A 20,675-nucleotide genomic window follows, 5' to 3' on the forward strand; every position below is an offset into this window, starting at 1 on the left:
CTGAACTATTTACCTTCTAGTTCTTATTATAGTGTTCTGATCAACTTCATTTTATACTAAATTATAATATCTGGCAAAGTAGGGGTGCTTGGCTCAGTCTGTTAAGCATCTGCCTTTGGCTCAGGTCATGATCCCCAGGTCCTGGAATCAGGCCCCACATGGGGCTCCCTGCTCAATGGGAATCTGCTTCTCCCTTTGCCTCTCCTCCACCCCCTCCCCCTACTCATACTCTCTCTCTCTCTCAAATAAATAAAATCTTTTTTTAAAAATCTGGCAAACTAAGGCCCTTTCTTCTTTTTCTAATTTCTTCACTAGATGTAATTATGTATCCTTCCAGACAACATTCTGATTCACAGTTTCAATCTCTTCACCAAAAAATGTTACTGGAATTTTTATTGGAATGGCATTAAACCTATATGTAAAGAATTGCTGTTTTTACACTAATCAGTTATTTTCCCTCAACCTCCAAGTATAATATTCTGCTCTATTCAAAACATTTTGTGTCTCACAGTATACTGTTTTTATTATTACCTATATAAATTACACATTTCTTATATTAAACTTATTTCTATATATCTTACATTTTTACTTCAATGGTGAACGTTACATTTTTTTCTGTTTCAATATATTTACTAACTTGTCATTACTGATAAACATTAACAGAATCAATTTTTGATATCCAACCACTTTTTTAGTTCTAGAAATTTCTCAGTTGATTCTTTCAGTTATTTTTATATTTATAATAATATTATTTACAGATAGTTATAATTGTGATTTTCCTTGCCAGAAGGTGTACCTGATATAATAGTTTATGTTTTTGTCTTAAGTCTTCTAAAAATGTTAAATAGGAGGGTAGTTTCCTATTTTATTCCTAATTTTAATATGAATGCCTCAAATCTTTTGTCACAAAGTATGATGCTAGTGGTTAGCTGAAGATAATTATTCTTTATCATGTTTAGAAAACTTCTTTTTATTCCTGACTTCTTAAGGATACTCCCTTTCAGTCAAGATAGGATATTAAAACTGATTATGGGCTTGTGAGGAGTGGAATAAAGGTAAAGACGCCTTAAAGATATTCATTTTAGATATGAGCATATATTTCTTTTTACCTTAAACAGAATGATGAATGATATTACTGACGAGATGAATAACTGAATAATATTAACTATCCTTGAATTCTTGAAACGATCATTATATGCTCAGTGTAGTATTCTCTCTCTAATCTGTTGGCTTGTAAAATTCAATAAATAATTTCAAGAGAGGGGATTAATTTATATATCTTAAGTGAGAATTAAATGCATTGTTCTTCCTTCTTATGTAATCTTCACTGGTATTTTTTAACAGGTTATGTTTAATTCATATGATTTTTGTTGTTGTTTTAAGATTTATTTATTTTGAAGAGAAAAAGAGAAAGCGTGAGTGAGGGAGAGGGAAAGAAAGAATATCAAACAGACTCCATGCTGAGTGTAAAGCCTGACACAGCACTTGATCTCAACACCCTGAGATCGTGACTGCAGCCAAAATCAAGAGTTGGACCCTTAGCTGACTGAGCCACCCAGGCACCCCCATATGGTTAATTTTAAAACATTCATAAAGGACACAGTTTAACTTCATTTTTTAGGATAAAAATTGTTTATACTGTCCTCTTTAGAACAATTGGTTATTATAGCTATTTTTGTGCTACAGATTTATTTTTTTGAGATATCCCCAGATGAAGTAAAAAATAAATACATGTGCACATCAGACATGCACAGCTAGTATAAATTGCTACGCTCTGAATTCTTATATTTTCCTTCAGGGAGCACATAACTTTTGAATTCAGGCAACTTTGTTCATCTTTGTAATAGCCCCAGGAGGCATATAGGAAATAGCTATTATTACTCTGATGCTATAACTGAGGGAACCTGAAGCATAGTGATTTCTTTGCTATGTGTAGTATGGATCCCAGTTTAATATGAACACCATTACACAGAGCAATGCCCTCAACTTTGGGTAGAGTGATCATAAGCATGACTCTGTGGTCAGACTGCTTTTTATAATCCTCACTTCATCTTTTATGGGCTGTGGGAGCCCAGTCAGTTATGTCACATCAGTGGGGTCTTAGTTTCTTCATTTATAAAATGACGATAATAATTGTAGCTACTCAGAGTTTTTGTAAGGATTCCATGAAATATTGTATAAAGGGTACGTAACACTACTTAGTGCATGGCAAGCTCCAGAGAAGTGATAGTGATGACGATGATGATGAAGATAGTAATGATCCTACCTGTATTCTACCATTTATAGTCCAAGAATCAATTGGGTGATAATTAATCAAAACATGTAAAAATCACTATCAGTGCTATGCTAGAATTCCTCACTTTTTTTCTCATATCTTTCTTCAAAAATATGGAGTAGAGAAGAATAACACTATAGAAAACTTTACAGTCTAAGTATTTCAACTTTTAAATAAAATCCACATCACTTAGTAACTATTCTCTTCATAATTCCTAATGATACTTATCAGAGAACTGTTGCTTCACTCTAGGCATTAATATATCCTACACATAAACATGTTACTACTAATAGCCCAGTACTATTGTCCCTTAAGGAAAATTTTCCTTAAGGAAACTTTTAAGGAAAGTGGAAGAGCAAAACCTACGTGGTATTGAACCCCAAGCGAGGCGGAAGTGGAGGTGAGGAAACAAATGCCATTCAGGATACACATATACACCCAGTAGATAATCTCAGGTAGTAGGAAGGTAGGTAGATAGATGATAGATAGATAGATAGATAGATAGATAGATAGATATACAGATAGGTAGATAGAAAGATAGCGCTTCCAAGTTAATATAACATACACATCTGTATCTGTCTATATCTATATCTATAACTCTCTGTATATATAAACACTGTACCCCCATGGTTAGTATTATTTTTGCAAAATTTTTAAAGGGAATATTGAATTCTCCTCAAGCTCAGATAACTTTTTGCAGACCAAATAATTTGTGAAAATATTATTTTCATTCTATCATTTCTTTTTTTAAAATGAAAAGGAAGGGGCGCCTGGGTGGCTCAGTGGGTTAAAATGAAAAGGAAAAAAAAATCCTTATTGATCAACTCTGTTGTCTGAAACCACCAGCATCTGTGATTAAGTAGTTAGCCCTATATTTGGTAAACAGACTCATAACTAAAATCTACTGTTTTTAAGGTACTTTATAAACCCTACCTTACTGAATGTATCTAAAAATCTGACTAAAATAGGGATTGTTAGCATTGTATTACAACTCTGAAAATTAATGCTTAGAAAATTTAAGTAACCTACAGAGCCTTAGCTAAAATGTATTAGAATCAGGTTTCAAATCCACTATAAAATGCTATCTACAGAGTGTGAGAGAGAATAAATACACTGTTATCTGATTAAATGATTTGATTTTGAAGGCCTAGGTGAATTCTATCCTAGAGTACTGATAAAATCTGCAGCATGAAAAATATTTGCAAAAATCATGGAAATATGAATTTTACCGTAGGATGAAATGCCACTCCAGGTTTATAAGGAAAGTAAAATGTAGCAAGCATTGATTTTTTTTTTTTTGCAAGCACTGATTATGATCTCCAGTAAAACTTAAGTATTGCTTATTTAACCAATATCTGTCAAGTGTAGAAAAAATAAGTGCTCATTAGAAATCAGTATAGGTTCACTCAAAATAAACATATGGACTTATTGCTACGGTTACTGTCTATAAAATATCTGAGATCCTTCCTGAATCCCATTATGATATCAAATTCATCAGAAAGTGTGATATATCACATCTCAAATTCAGCAAAAATAATAATAGCCCCCAAATGTTCAACCCTATTTACATATGTGCCAGGCCCAAAGCTGATCCCTGTAGATAGATTTTTTTTTCTCATTTATTCTTATAGGAAACTTATGTGGTAGATAGAATTGTTCCCTCTTTTACAGTTGATAAACTAATGCTGACAGAAATTAAATAATTTGCTCAAGTCATAAACCAGTAAACATCAGATCTATGATCCAAACTCTGGTTTGTTTAAATAGGCATTTGACAGAATGTTTCTTGATATTTTCACAAACAAGTTTGAAGAGATGGGCCAGATAGTAATTTGTTAACAAATTTGATGACTGTAGAAGGTTCTCTGCACTGAAGAATGTGTGCTGGGTTGTAGGTTCACATCTCCAATGATGAGACATAGGCTTTGTGTTTCAGCCAGTCCTGTTCAAAATCGTGATCAGTGATTTGGATGAGATATATCAAAGAAAGCTGGAAGTGTTACCTAATGTATTAGATGGTGGTCAAGAAGCTAAAAGAGCCTGACAGGTAGACATATGAACCACAATTAACAATTAATATAAAAGATTCTGAACTTAGGTAGGCTCATTTCATTCTTCTTGTTCATTCATTCATGTGGCACTTAATAAATATTTCCAACGTGCAGGTATTGCAGTAGCTGACGAAAAGATACTGAGATGAAGAATGCAGAGGACTTGCCCTCTAGGAGCTTATATTCTAGTGTTTAGGGAAAGAGCCGAGGAAATGATGTGTAGTAGCAATTCCTGTGAAACAGGAGTTTTTACTTGACTGGAGAGTCATGTATGCAAGATCCAGATCAGGGAAGGGAGCACGGTCACTGTATTTGCAAATCACAGGTAGAGACTTTAATATCTATTTTAAGAGAAATTCTGAGTGATCAAGATTATTAAATGTTTAACTTGAAGAGATTTAGGAAGTAATTGTATTTTGTAGACATTTGAGGACTTTCCTTGAGAAATGGGAATTAGACTTAATCTTCGTAGTTTCACAGGGCAGAACTTGGATCATTGACTGAAAGTAAGAATGAGATGTGTTTTCATTCAACATAAGGAAAAACTTCATAGCTTATAATTGTACAAAATGAAAAGGGCTGCCTTATAAGTATCCATTTATTCAATAATATATTGAAGAAAAAGTGGGTAGGCATCCTTTTAAGGAAAGAGGGCTAAGTTAAGCAACTTCTCACCTCAGATCTAAGGTACTATATAATATTAATGTTATATTATTTTGATTTAGTAGAGGAATATATACCACCAGTTTTCCCATGTGCAAAAACCCCCACCAATGTCATATATTCTAATCTATTATTGAAAAGGTACTAAAAAGTATACTACCACTCTTGAGAATATAATTAAACTTCTTATCAGATATCTAAAATACAGGATATTTTCCTAGAGATTAATTTCTTTTTTTTAATTTTTTTTATTTTTATTTTTTATAAACATATATTTTTATCCCCAGGGATACAGGTCTGTGAATCGCCAGGTTTACACACTTCACAGCACTCACCATAGCACATACCCTCCCCAATGTCTATAACCCCACCCCCCTTTCCCAACCCCCCTCCCCCCTAGAGATTAATTTCTATACAAGAGGAATATTGTGTTTCAAAGTAGACAGGAACGTCGTATGAAAGGTCTCTGTCAAAAAGTTTCAAAAATAGCATCATGATTTATGTGTTGTGTTTGTGGACCTAGAACAGAACATTTGATTTTGTTAACCAAGTTTAGTATGTCAGCAACTCTGTAAAAGATTGACTGTCCAGAGAAGGCTAAAATATTTACACGTTCTGTGAAGAAATTATATAGAGTTGCAGGTGTAGGAGCAGCAAACCCTATTTTTGTATCTCTGTATTTCTGGTAATGATCAACATTATCATTAAGTGTTTTGAGTGAATTATTAATGTTATGTTAGGTTATGTAAAATAATTCATTATGTAGTGTGTTTATTTTTAAATGCAAAATGCTGGGACATCTGGGTGGCTCAGCCAGTTAAGCTGCTGCCTTCTGCTCAGGTCATGATCCCAGCGTCCTGGGATCGAGTCCCACATTGGGCTCCTTGCTCAGTAGGGAGCCTGCTTCTCTCTCTGCCTCTGCCTGTTTGTGCATACTCTCTCTCTCTCTCTCTCTGACAAATAAATAAATAAATAAAATCTTTAAATACAAAATGCTGATAATTGTACAAGATCCTACCTATTCTTTGGGGACATGGTTGTTCACTTAACTGTAACATATGTTCTTAAAACATTCTCCAGCTAACTCACAATTTGACACCTTGCTGAATGATTTAGACTGGAATTTATGGGTAATTTATCTCAGAACCATTATCTCTTGCCGTGCTGTTCTTAAATATGGAATGGCTATTTTATTGCTAAAATACTGGTTCTTTTGGATGGCCGAATAAAAGAAGATTATGGTACTTATACAACAAATCCTAATTGAGAATATGACAAATTATCTTGTTCTATTAATCATATTTCTATAAAGTTATTAGACTTAGACTTGGCCTTTTTCATCTTAAGGAGACTGACCAGTTTAATCTATACTTCCTATATTGTACATTCAGCTATGCAGAATAGTCATCAAATGACTACCATGATTCAGTCACTGTGTTGAGCTAGAATGAGCATTGAGCCCAGACTTGGGACATCAGGGAAAGTTTATCAGAGAAAACAACATTTAAAATGAGAGCTGACATGAGTAGCTGCTAACCAGGTAAGTGGAGGGATTTGCATATAAGAAGTCCCAGAGGAAAGAGAGAGCATGACATAATATGAGAATTTCAGATGGTCCTCTATGGCTTTCACACAGCATACGAAGGTGGCAATGGCTAAAGCTAAGGCTGGAGGGGTAAGCAAACAGATGATAAAGGTATTTCTTGCCATGCTGGAAAGTGTATAATTCATCCTGAGGAAAGTGTATAATTCATCAATGGAGAACTAATGCAGACTTTCCAGCAAGAGAAAGGCATGGTTTGATAAGTTCTATAAGATGATCATTCTGATTGCAATGTGGGGAAATCATTGCATAAAAAAAAATAAAATTAGAAGCAGGATCTTTAGCTAAATTCTGTTCCACTAAGCCAGGTAAAAATGAGACTAGCCCAATAAAAAATAGTAGGGACAAGGAAGTAAAGAAACAGAGAGTAATAGAATCATGGAACACACTGATCAAATAGGCTCTCTGGGATGAGAGAGGCCTCTCGATAGCTGGCCTGGGCAATTGAGCGGGTGATGGTGACCCCAGATGAAACGGACAATACAGAAGTATTAGCAGGTTTAAAGAGAGATGAGCTTAATCTTTGATATTTCAAATTCAAAGTGCTTTTGTTATGCAGTAAGATCTATCCAGGAAGCATTTGGAAATGTAAGTCTAGAACACATTAGAGACGTCTGGCCTGAATATATAAAATTTAGAGATTTTGGCAAATAGGTGATAACCAAAGTCATAGTAATGGGTGAGATCACCAATGTAGAGTGTGTAGGGAAAAGGGGAGAAAAGAAAAAAAAGAAGTGAGAGCCAAAGTAGAATCAAGAACCCAATCTTACTACACAGAAAGGGAAGAAAGAGTCCATGAAGGAGCATAAGAAACCGTAGCCGAAGAGTTAGAAGAAAAATCAGCAGACCATACCATTAAAGAAACCATAGGAAGAGAAAATTCAAAGAGTAGCCAGAAATATTAGCTGCTGCAGAAAATTCATGTATCATAAGGACTTACTATTATCAGTAAATTTGGATTTATCAACAAAGACGTTATCAGTGAGCTGGAGTCAGGGTAACATGAGAAGACTTTTTTAAAGTGGGGAGTGCTGAAGGGAGATAAGGAAATAGAAATCGGGAATGTAAACAATGCTTTTAAAATGCTTATCAAAGATAGGATGGAAATTTCCAGAGATCTGAGGCCCCAGAGATATTTTTGAGCTAGAGAAGTCTGGGCCAACCTCAAATGCAAATAGGAAAAATGAGCAAAGAAGGGAAAAATGCAGATGCTGGCGAAAAGGGGGAGGCAGAAAGGCAAGGAATCCGGTTTAGGAAGAGAGTAGCTTCAGGCAAAGGACAAACACAACTTCCTATGGACAGAAATAAATGTTAAAAGGATGGAAAGTACTGCAAGACAGATGGCAAGTCTTTCGCAGGAATCTGAGGGAACACTCTAATGAGTGCTTCCTCTTCTCTGAAAATAGGGAACTGTCGTCTGCTGAGAGGTGGAGATTGAGCGTATTGGAGGTAAATATCCTATTATATAAGAAACTGGATTCATTTTACATTATTATAAAAGACATCTGTAAGTGGTGTAATGCATTTTCAAATATAGCCCCCAAAATGTAAAAACCAAAACAATGGCCTAAAATTCATCATGGTAATGTCATGATTTCACCCTATGCAAGAGCAGAAACTCTGAAAAAAAGAGTCAAGAGAAATCCTAAAAAAATTTATAATTCCAGTGTGGAGGAACTGACTTCAGTTACTGTGTGTTATGATGACCGCACATACAATACCAAACTTTGTCTGGCCATTAGAACACACATGAAAAGTAAATATGTGCTTCTCTTTTGAATGAAGCCAAAAGCCCAGCATAGGGGATGTGGGCAAAGTTCAACATGGAGCCCACAGGCGTCTCTGTAGCTCCAGCTGAGTTGCTCAGATCAGTTCCATAACATAGATAGCTATTTTATTACTGACTTTTTTGCTTCTCAACTTTTCTTCTGAGATTCTTTATAAGAAGTCATCCTTATAAACCACTCCAAACCCTGTGTTATAAAAATCAAGCAAAAATGCAATCCATATTCCTCCTTTTTCCTCCATTTTCTCAACTCCCCAAGTCAAGTATCACATTTCCTCTACATAACAGTCCGTGTTGCATTCCTGCTGCCTTGTTTCTTATTTGGCATTTTTTAAAATAATTTTCCCAAAGTAGAAGTAAATTAGTATAGAGTTGGATGTCATTTTACCTTTTTCTCTTGCTTGATTCCTCTCAGTGCCTGACATATAGCTCTCCCTAAGTCCTCATTGCATGAATTACTGCAATGTGTTAAGTATAATTTTGTTTTATGAGAACTTTAATTACAAAACTACACAGTATTCTGAAACTATTCTCATTTCCTTATGGAACTGTCTTAAAGCACATAGCCCAAGTGCCTTACTATGCGAACATGAAAAAGAAAATTTTGACCTGGGATGCCTGGTTTCAGATTGGGTCCACTCCATTTATAAAGAGTTATCAACATCTGGCAAGGATTAGATGGATAACATCAGTAGTAGTAACATTAGTATAGTAACTTGGGTGACCTTTGTTCTGTTTTGTTTTGTTTTGCCTCTTGTTGCCTCTTAAAACATATGTGCTTGGTTTGGTTTCAGAAAGTCCATTGACAGGCATTCACCAAGGTCCCAGGACTTTTAGTACTTATCTAGCACCATTCTAGAAGAAATATAAATGGCCAGATGACATAATAAATTATAGAAATGTGTGAAGTAGGGACACCTGGGTACCTCCATTGGTTAAGCGACTGCCTTTGGCTAAGGTCATAATCCTGGAGTCCCAGGATCAAGTTCCACATCAGGCTCCCTGCTCAGCAGGGAGTCTGCTTCTCCCTCTCACCCTCTCCTCGGTCCTGTTCTCTCTTTCTTATTCTGTCTCAAATAAATAAGTAAAATCTTTAAAAGAATGTGTGAAGTATGTTCCCCAGATTACAGTAAGAGAAAAAATTTACACAGAGATTGCTACAGGAAAAAAAAGAAAGGAAATTCTTATTGTCAGTATAGCTGCAACAGCCTGGTATTGGTTCCTCTTATGAAAGAACTTTTTAAAAAATATGTATACCAATATATACACAATGGAATACTATGCAGCCATCAAAAGAAATGAAATCTTGCCATTTGTGACGACATGGATGGAACTAGAGGGTATCATGCTTAGTGAAATAAGTCAATCGGAGAAAGACAACTATCATATGATCTCCCTGATATGAGGAAGTGGAGATGCAACATGGGCGGTTAAAGGGGTAGGAGAAGAATAAATGAAACAAGATGGGAGTGGGAGGGAGACAAACCATAAGTGACTCTTAATCTCACAAAACAAACTGAGGGTTGCTGGAGGGAGGGGGGTTGGGAGAGGGGGATGGGGTTATGGACATTGGGGAGGGTATGTGCTAAGGTGAGTGTTGTGAAGTGTGTAAACCTGGCGATTCACAGACCTGTACCCCTGGGGATAAAAATATATGTTTATAAAAAATTTAAAAAAAAATATGTATACCAAGAGGCTCCTGAGTGGCTCAGTTGATTAAGTGTCTGACTCTTGATTTCAGCTCAGGTTATGATCCCAGGGTCATGATCTCAGGGTTGTGAGATCGAGGCCTGAATCAGGGCCTGTGCCCCACACACCTTCTCCCTCTCTCTCTAAAGTATATATATATCAAGAACTCCTTCAATGATATGTATGTGTTCACAGGAGAACACATACTTATAGGTGAAGAGCTGTATGACAAATGACATTCTAACTCTCAGTAAATAAAAACAAACTTCTCTCTTTTCCTTTACAGAATTGTCAACATCACACTGCTGGTGACTTCTGTGAACGATGTGCTCTTGGATATTATGGAATTGTCAGGGGATTGCCAAATGACTGTCAGCAATGTGCTTGCCCTCTAATTTCTTCCAGCAACAAGTAAGATTAAGAAATATTACCAAATTTCCCAATCAGTAGTACCATCTGTGTAGCACACGGGCTTCTAGGATTTAACTAATTTTTTCCATATAGACGAAATCTCTGTTTAAGATAGACATTTTTTTAAACAATTTAAAAACATGACAAAAGTGAGCACAAAATGCTCTGTGGTTTATTTTTCCATTAGAAAATAATGGAAATATTTACTGTCCCAAGTAAATAGTATTAATTAAAATGTAAATACTAATATTGACATAATTTATGTTTATGCAATAAGTGATACATATGTACACATGTTTTGTAATTTTACACACTTTTATAAGTATCTTGTATTTGCATATGGTTCTGACACAAACTCAACTATGAAGGATTGTTCAGGTGCATATTATGTGACTTTTGTGACTCCTTCCACTTGCTTTGTGTGTTTAATTCACAATTTGTAAAGAATTATTAAGAAAATAATTGAAAAAAGTAGCTACAGGAGGGTGACTTATTTTTACATTCCAAAATAAGTCCATATTTCCCAGAATCACAGTCCCATTCTGTTAAGATGGTCTGAGCTTGGTACCATGGAAACATAGCCATAAGGGGAAACAAAAACCAGAATATCTTATTTCAGTGCTGTCTGCACATTCTGCACTGGTTTACCTATTGAAGAACAGCCTTGTTGCGAAGTCTGTCTATACTTGAAAGAATAAGTGATTTATAGACTTCAATATCTACCTGGTAGGGCAGTTTTTTCCTCTAAGAATTTACTTTTGAAAAGAATGTAGGGCAGTTTGTTCAGAATTAGAATCCTGGACTCCTTTTCTTGAGTATATGAGAGCCACAAAGCAATTGAGATAGATGATTCCCCCCTGCTGACTCAGTTTTTTTTTTTCTCCTTCATCATTGGCTTTATATACATTCTGAAAACATTTTCATGTAAATTGTCTCCCTTTTTTCTGAAAGCTCCTCTTTTTTTTTTCTGCTTATGAGAATCAAAGGTATTTTTGTCAAATGTGAATTTTTAGGCAAGTGGGATATAGATGGGGATAAAATACATGTTCTTTTTGTTCATGCAAGTACCAAGTGGTAGGTGTATGAAAAATAACATTATTTCTATTTTCCTTTCCCTAAACTCCCTCTGATGACTAGATTTAAACAAGAGAATGTTATTTATTATATTGTTATTAAAATGTGAGTCATTGGATTAGAAAGATTCAGTAATTAACTGATAATTTCTTTGATAACAATGAAGCATAACATCTGTTGAAAAGGCTCACAATAAAATGTGTCTTAAGAGAAGTCACCCTAAATGTAAAGAGACTTCAAAGGTACAAATACCACACTTAATGTTGGAATCTTTAGGAACATACTGAAAGAAGTAGTAGCATTTATAATAGATCGTAAACAGTAGATTAAAATTTTTTACTAGTGGAGATAGCAGGAAATTACATGAACAAAAGCTTAGAAAATAGAAAACACAGTTCTTCACATTTAAGAACTAATAAGTAAGAGTTTGGAGCAAATAGATGAAAATGAGCGGATCAAATGAACAGGAGAATGGAGGCCATGTTATAGAAATCCTTGAATACCCATCTAAGAAATTGCTATTTAATTTTCTCTGTAATGAGGAAACACTGCAAGTTTTTAGTTAGAACAAACAAACAAAAAGGTTAATGTGGCCAGAGCCACACTTTAGGAAGACTATTAGGGGAGAGCTGTGTAAAATGAATTAAAACAGGCAAAGAAAAAAAGCAAAGAGTGCGATTAATATAAGCTATTGCGCAAACTTCGGCAAAAGATAATGAGAACATAAAGGTAGGCGGTAGTAGCAGGAAGGGAGAAGACGGGACAGGTGTGAGAGCACTGTTGAATGCAGCTCTCCAGGAGGACTAACTAATTAGACATGAGGAGTTCGGGCCAGGCAGGAGTTGAAGCCAAAGGTTGTTAGCCAGGTTGACCTCAAAAATGGTAGTGCGATTAACAGAAATAGGGAAACCAGGAAAGAGCTGCTCCAGAGGATAGACAATTTATGTTCCAAATAGGTTAAAATTGATATGAAAGATCTGTCCAAATGGAAATATGCAAATAGCTGCAGAAAATGGAAATAGAATTGGAAGGGCAGATGAAGGAAGAGATATGTTAATAAATGAATTAAAATTGAATAAGATTTCCCGGGGTTATGTCTCCCAAGGGGAGTGTGTGGAAAGAAGGAAAGACAGAATTCCCTACACTAGAGAAACCAGAAAAGAAAGATGAGCCACGATGGGAACTGTCAGGGAGGCAAGGGAATGGAGACCACATGGCTAAGGATACCCCCAGGGAGAAAAGCAGCTGCTCTCAGAGAAGTCCGAGTACACAGGGGAGCCATGACCTGTGAGGGTCACGGAAGAGTTTTGACAGTCAATCCAGGAAAACAGACGTTATGTTACAAGGATGGCAGTTTATAGCTTTCAGAGTTTTCAAGAAGGAAAAAGAAAGAGTGCTACCTTGATTGGTTAGCAGGATTAATAGAAAGGTGTGTTTTCATTTTTGTTTTCTGTGATTTGTATAATTTAAGTACATTTTTATGGAAAGGACCCTCTAAGAATCAAAATACCAAATCCAAGTGGCTAGTTCAATGGTTTTCAAACTTTCTTAACTGCAACCATTGTAAGAAATCGTTTTTTAATATCCTAAGTTGGTACATGCAAAACTTCTGTGTATATAATATAAAATATGTTTATAAATATGTATATATTCTATAACTTTTATTCAATTTCATTCTCCCACATTATTAGAAGAAATTTTATTCCAAACCCACTAGAGTGATTTCATGACCACTCATATGACCACCTAAAGCTTGGCACATTAATTAACAAAGTAAAGACCTGTGCATGCTAAGAAGGGAAGAGTTAAAATAAAAAGCAAAGAAACAAGGCAGGGCAAAGAAGAGAGGCCTTTCTTTCCAAGATACAAAAATAAATTCTGGCTATTGGCGGAAGCTGAGATACCCCTCTTCAGTGGCTTGGATCTGTGCTGCCAATGAAAAGTAAGGAGTAAGTCATGGCTAGTGATTACTAACTCCCTTCCACACATTCGTTTTTCAATATTTCTTACCATGACAAACTGTCAACTACCATGACAGTGCGGTGTGGCTCAGGGTTTTCTGCCACCTACTCAAGGAAAAGTTAGATACTTTTCAACAGAGTAGAAGAAACTCTAAGCCCTCTGCAGTCTGACCACCTTTCCCCTTCAGTGCCCTCTCTTCCCTTCTACAGTGATGTCACGTCGAGTACCCTGTTCTTTCCCAAACATGCCAGCCATCTTTTGCCAGACAGAGAAAGACAAGAAACTGTGTGGTTTCATTTACATTGGGAATTTTTTTTTAAATATGATCTCATAGAAACTGACTGTGGATGGTGGTTACCAGGGTGTGGGGAGTGGGGGAAATTGGGAAAGGCTGGTAAAAGGATACAAATCTTCAGTTATAAGATGAATGAGGATTTTTTTTTTGAGATTTTATTTATTTATTTGACAGAGAGAAAGACAAATCACTAGTAGGCAGAGAGGCAGGCAGCAAGAGTGGGGGAAGCAGGCTCCCTGCTGAGGAGAGAGCCAGATATGGGGCTCTATCCCAGGACCCTGAGACCATGACCTGAGCCGAAGGCAGAGGCTTAACCCACTGAGCCACCCAAGCACCCCAAGATGAATGAGTTCTAAAGATCTAATATATAATATGGTAGTTGATAATATTTATTATATTGAAACTTATATTATATTGAAACTTGCTAAGCAAATAAAACCTATGTTCTCACCCCCCAAAAAAGGTAGGTATGCAGGGGTGATAGATGCATTAATTAATTTGTACATCTATGTATAGCAAATCATCCCATGCACACTTTAGTTATAATTTTATTTGCCAGTTACACTCCGATAAAGTTGAGCAAAACACAGTAGGTACATAACGTGATATCAAGCAGTGCAAGTGCCTCCACGGAAAATAAAGCAGCCTCAGTGAACTGAGAGTGGCTGGGGTGCCCTGTTAGCCAGGGGCCTCATGAAGAGCTTCGTAAACAAAGGCTTATGCAGAGATGAAGGGAGTAATGGGGAGAGCCACATGACTGCCTGGACAAAGAGTAGTCCACCAGAGAGAAAAGCACATGAGTACACTGTCCTGGAGACTGGCCCATGCTTGGCAGACAACATGGATCCAGGGCAGCTGGTGCAGAAGGAATGGTGTCGGGAGAAGCATGACCAAGATATGTTTCAGGGAATCTCCAGTGGCTAATGAAATGTCCTAACTGCTAACAGTCTTCCAATAGCAAGGGGTGGCTTGGAACAGGGATATGCAATGATGTTAGCAATGGCAACAGGAGCAGCAGTTTCAGGTAGAGTGGATGTGGAATGTGAGAGGAAGGAGACAGCTGTGGCTTATGGCCAAAGAAATGGAAGTACAGAATGATCATGGCTGAGACAGGGAAAATTATGGAAAGGTCAGTGGGATTGTTTTAGAGGGGGGAAACTCAGTTTTAGATCTGTTAGGGTAGATGCAAAAGTTTTAAGCCTGAATGAGATCATTGAGGGAGAGAGGGCAGGACAGGTTAGGAGAAATCTGAAGACTGAAGTGTAGGACACATAAAGAGGTCAAGGGCATGATGTATATTCAGCAAAGAAGACTGAAAAAGAACAACCAGTGAACTGGGATAAAAACAAGAAGAGGGTGGGATCCAGGAAGCCATTTCATCTGTATAGTATCCACAGGAACAACACAGACTAGCAGACTCCAAATCTTAGAAACTCTCTTGAGGCAAATTTGGAGTTAGCAGACATAAGGAAATGTCTAAGATGGCCGCCAACAGAAAAGCACAGGATTTCTGAGCGGCCCTGCAGATAATATGGGAATGGAGAGTAGATGAGGGAGTTGTGAGCCGAAAGAATCAACTCTAACTTAAAGTAACTTGTGATCCCTACGCCCTCCTTCATAAGTCCTTACATGTGATTTAAGGAAAGGATTCAATATACCATAATATTGTAATTCAGAAAAGTTTATATCTACTCTTCAAGGAGAATTATAACATTCTTGCATAGTAATTGAGACAGATATATTACTATAAAGGATTGTAATTTAATTAGGTTGGCTCTCTAGAGTTTCACTTGAAATGTCTAAAACTTGTTTCCAAGTGCCTATATATATATACATACATATATATATGTGAGTTCAAAATGTGATATATGAGTGTGTGTATGCGCACGTATGTATGTGTGTGTACAGATTCTCTCAGCATCAAGCTTTAACTGAGAGCTAAAAGCTTGCCAGAATGTGTCAATTATGTATTTGTGGATCTATTTTGCGAAGGCAAAAAATAAATTTGTTGGATAATGAGTTTGTAAGTAGTAGATCAATTTGTTCACATACTTCACAAAGGTTAGAGTTTATTACTCATTCATGTACTATTGATTCCGTGCACTAGAAGACAGTTAAAATAAGGTCATCATGGCCCCTGACTGATAGAAGTTGTGGTCCTGGTCTATACACAACATATCTTTGTCAACATCAACTTCTTTAGCAGACCAACACAAAGAAAAAGAGTGTTCGCAGTGTTACCATCTTGCAACAAATATATTCTTTTTTTTCCTTCCAAGTTTCTGATGCATCATGCAGTTTTATCTAGTGGGAATCCTGTACTTATATTTGAAAGAAGTTTGCAACAACCTAAAATTACATGTTAGTACAGGTTAGTTTTCAAGTCTTGCTAATTGTTTCGTTTGTAGAGAAAGATGATCAGAAAACATGGCAAAGCCTGGCTGGCTCTGGTCTACCAGTGCCAGAGTCAGAACAGGGCAAGTTACTTAAGACCTACTTAGTAGAAAAGATCATAAAATTGTCAGAAAATCTTATTCATTTTCATATAGAGCGCTTTCCCATCATTCCTCACACGAAATCACATTCCTTTGTGTTTAAAATAAATTTAGTTTTAAATCCATATGTAAATTAGAAAAAGCACTCTTACTTTATGTGAAATATTTATTCACAATTCATGTGTTGAAGGGCTAGTGGCAATTTGGGCTGAGTTTTCAGAAAAAAATTATATAGCTCCTAGGACCAGTTTTTTTAATTGAAAAATAGTCAGTAATACTTATTCTGCTATCAGACAAATGTGTGTGAATGCTACTCCTATTTTTCTTTCAATTCATGAAAAACAGGACACTTGCTGGATGTTTAATATTTTTATGGTTGTCATATAATGATTAAAATTTCAAAATGTTTACATAGTGTGAGGCATTGCAAATTCATTAAAAAACGACCATATTTATTTGTCAACTATTATTGGTAATATTTTGTTGTGATACCCTACCCTTGACTAGAATGTATACATAATTATAAATATGCCATTTATAACTACCCCCAAATAAGTTCCAATCATCTGGATAATGGACAAAATTACTTAAATATATAAAATAAATAGGTTAAAAGATTTTTTACAATGTTTATTTTTTTTTCTTTCCAACTCAGTTTTAGCCCTTCCTGTGTCATGCAAGGCCTCGATGATTACCATTGCACCGCTTGCCCACGGGGATACGAAGGCCAGTACTGTGAACGGTATGCAGTCATGAATCCTAGAGATCATCTAATAAAGGATCACAGTACAAATGTAGTCATTATTTTCATAATTTATTTTCATTTTCTCTAATAGTTCATATGCTTTCCACACTTATTTTTTATTTTTATATCTGTAGAAATTTTCTCCAAAGATAGTCGTTTATTTCCACCATATATATATATATATACATGTATGTATATATATAAAAATGTGCTTTGGTATTCATGGTTAGGCTAATATTCATTTCATGCCCTTGTGAATACCGGAAGGATGATGACTAAAAGCATCCCTGGACACCAAGGCTGTTATCTGAAGTAATTTATGAAAAAAATGTTCAGTAGTATACTACATTTATCTATGTAAGCATGTAAATATCTATGTTCCCACTATCTATGAATACAGGTATATAGAAAAGACTAGAAGGGTGCAGTGAAATGACAATTACTGTCTTAAGCCAAAGTGATTATAGAAAATGTATTTTTTTCATATCCATTAATGTTTAATCAATAGGAGTTGACAGTTCATATAGCTTATAGATGAACAGAGCATATATTATCAAATATGAATGCCTTGAATTATTTTCACAGTTCTCAAATGTTGTTACAGCTTTACTTTCATCACCTCCAACATATAAATGATCAAATTATATTTCCCTGAAAAATTGCTTTTATTCAGCTAATTAAACCAAAGGTCTTGGTTAAATTTTTATTGTAACTTTCCAAATGAATTTGTTCCACTTCTGAGAGCTTCTTAAATCATTTGATTCACCTTATGACCTGCCTAAGCTCATCAGCTCAGGTCTAAAATTGCTTACATGTTTTGAGTGTCCCTGTAATGTAGGAAACCCCTCCCCATGTTTTATCTTTGTTTCTTTTGTAATTAACTCTTTGAGCATTTAATCAATCTCAGTCTGCTTAGAATAGAATTCTTTCACCTGCAAATGTTAAGAAATAATTTAAGTAGCCTTATTTAAATGGTTGAGCATTTATAATCTTACATTGAAAATAAAATAACAATTAAAACCACAAATGTGTAAAAGCTTAGTTAAGGATAACTTTTTTTTTTTTGCATTGCCTTTTCTAACCAGCACAAGATATATTAATTTTCACAATTATCTGTGCAAATTTCCACTGAAGATAGTTCGGGATTACCTGCCTAATGTTTGTAATTTTTGGCTTCAGCCTCCTACTGTCTCTCAACTTCCTCTCATGCTTGTCTCTGGAACAAAAACTGTGGGTGTTGATTATAGTTAGCTGACCATATATATAATTTATTGTCCAAACCAGGATACTCTAAGGAGAGATAGGAAGTGTTTTAATAATTAAATTAGGACAACAGGTAATATGGGACCATTCTGGGCAACCCAGAGCATATGGTCCTGCTAGGATCTTGTTATTACCAGGTTTCCAGTAACATAACCCACAGCGGTATATACTTAGGTGAATGGGTGTGTGAATGAGTGGAAGAGTCAATGAATTGATTTCATATTGGGTTCATCCAGTTGGATTTTCTTTCTGATATCTCAAGTTAATGTTACATAATTTATTTCCATAACATTAACCCACTTCAAGATGGAATCTCCACCTTGAGGATGATATGATAGAAAGACCAGTAAAGTTAAATAGAAAATCTGATAGTTTATTACCACTTAGCTTCTTTTTGTTCAAAATTAGTGGGTTGTATTATTTGGTCATTTTGATCTTTAAAATGCATGAGTCTAGGAAAGCCCAGGTGTCAATATATAATTTTATTTATTTATAATTTTAAAAAAAGAAGACTTCAAAACAATGTTTATGATCCAGAGTAGTGGTAGGCAAAGTGACCCACAGAATTTGGCCCATTGCCTGATTCTGTATGGCACTATAAGCTAACAATGGTTGTTACAGGCAAACGTTTACAATCAGTGTGATGATAGGAAGCACTAAATTTGACACCTTAGTAAGAACTTCCTTCTTGTTAGTAGATTGATTTTACGTTAATACATTACTATTACAAAGTAATTTTTACTCAAATATTGTTGTTGTTGTTGTTGTTATTATTATGTCTTGAATTCCATCAGCCAAAAAAATGCTTAGAAATGTATTTATTCCTCACCGAATGGTTTTGATTTTGCATTTTGATCTGGAAAAGTGTAAAATCGGTACTGGCTAATTCTTTACAGGAAAAGTGTACTGGCTCCTGATCTATTGACTCTTGGTATCACTTTGGTTCCATCCAACACAACACAAACACAACAATTGAGAGACGTGACATATTATTAATCTCCTGCTTTTTCACTGTTTAAATCCAGATGTGCCCCTGGCTATACTGGTAGCCCCAGCAGCCCTGGAGGTTCCTGCCAAGAATGTGAGTGTGACCCCCACGGCTCGCTGCCTGTCCCCTGTGACCCCATCACAGGGCTCTGCACATGCCGCCCAGGAGCCACAGGGCCGAAGTGTGACGGCTGCAAGCATTGGCATGCACGCGAGGGCATGGAGTGTGTGTGTACGTACACTAACTACGCCATTCGTTCTGGGGGCCCTTTTCCAACTTCAGTCTCCTTTCCAATGAGAACTACTGACCCTTTTTTATTTTTTCTTTTTCTGCAATAGCTAATGCTACTCGTCATTCTTCCTGACACTATCTATCTACCTTATGCTGTTTGCCTGCTGTTTTTGTCTCTGTCTCGTGGAGTCCAGAACAGCTGAGAAAATCCTCAGCATGCTTTAGTCCGTGCACAGAAGACCTACGACCAAGCTTCTAAAGGCATATTTTATTTTATTTTCTTCAGCTCAGAGTTTGCAGTTTTACGCAGGGTTGGCATAGGCTCTGTGACAGATTAAAGACCTGGGTTCATTCAATTTTTCAGAATCCTCCTGAATTTGTAATCCGCTGGACAGGCACTTTAGGCCTTGAATTACAACTGACTTTTCTTTCCTAGCTTGTAGGGAAATCCACGGGCATACTGCTTCATAACTTTCTCTTGAACTGCAGATCCTGAAAGCAGTGACAGTGAACTCAAGTATTTTTACTCACAGGTGCAATAAACAGAAAACAGTTTGCTTTTTTTTTTGAAACTGCTGCTGCTGGCTTTAGTAATCCCATAGGCCATATAGAAAGTACATTGACTATCAGTAGTTAAATATAATTAGATTATATAAATTCTAATCTAAAATTGGGTTATTTATAAATTTAGGAGGGACTGTTACATTATTTTTTGTCTTGAGGGAATTTACATTAGTGGTCTTAATTCTTTTTAAAAAAATAGAAATATAAAATATTTGGTTAGCTTTGATTTTAATACTTACCTATTTTAGTGTATTTATGCATGCCAATATTTCTAGTTTTCACATCTTATGTGTGTGTTAATCTTAATAGCATTTTAATTAGTATTTTTGTTTGTGTTCCAATTTTATAAGAGTTACCTCAAAAGCTAAGGCTGGCCAGCATGGATGTGTGTATGGATGGATTTGAAGTATAATTAACATACAAAGTTATATTAGTTTCAGGTGTACAACATAGTGATTCAACAATTCTGCACATTTCTCAATGGTCACCATAAGTGTAGTCACCATCTGTCACCAAATGACTATATTCCCGATGCTATACTTTTCATACTCATGACTTACTTATTTTATAACTAGAAATT

General features: G+C 35.9%; 1 protein-coding gene across 1 annotated transcript in view; it reads left to right on the forward strand.

Annotated features, from left to right (window-relative positions):
* The window catches only part of LOC111147662 (laminin subunit alpha 2), a 502,086-nt gene that overhangs the window by 295,239 nt on the left and 186,172 nt on the right, over window positions 1-20,675 (forward strand). The window contains exons 31-33 of the mRNA XM_022503866.1: window positions 10,354-10,478; window positions 16,960-17,046; window positions 19,338-19,531. Coding sequence (XP_022359574.1) covers window positions 10,354-10,478; window positions 16,960-17,046; window positions 19,338-19,531 — 406 coding nt within the window. The remainder of the gene's footprint in view (window positions 1-10,353; window positions 10,479-16,959; window positions 17,047-19,337; window positions 19,532-20,675) is intronic.

The sequence above is a fragment of the Enhydra lutris genome, unplaced genomic scaffold, assembly GCF_002288905.1.
Source record: "Enhydra lutris kenyoni isolate GAN:26980312 unplaced genomic scaffold, ASM228890v2 scaffoldscaffold17, whole genome shotgun sequence".
In the NCBI taxonomy this organism is placed as follows: Eukaryota; Metazoa; Chordata; class Mammalia; order Carnivora; family Mustelidae; genus Enhydra; species Enhydra lutris.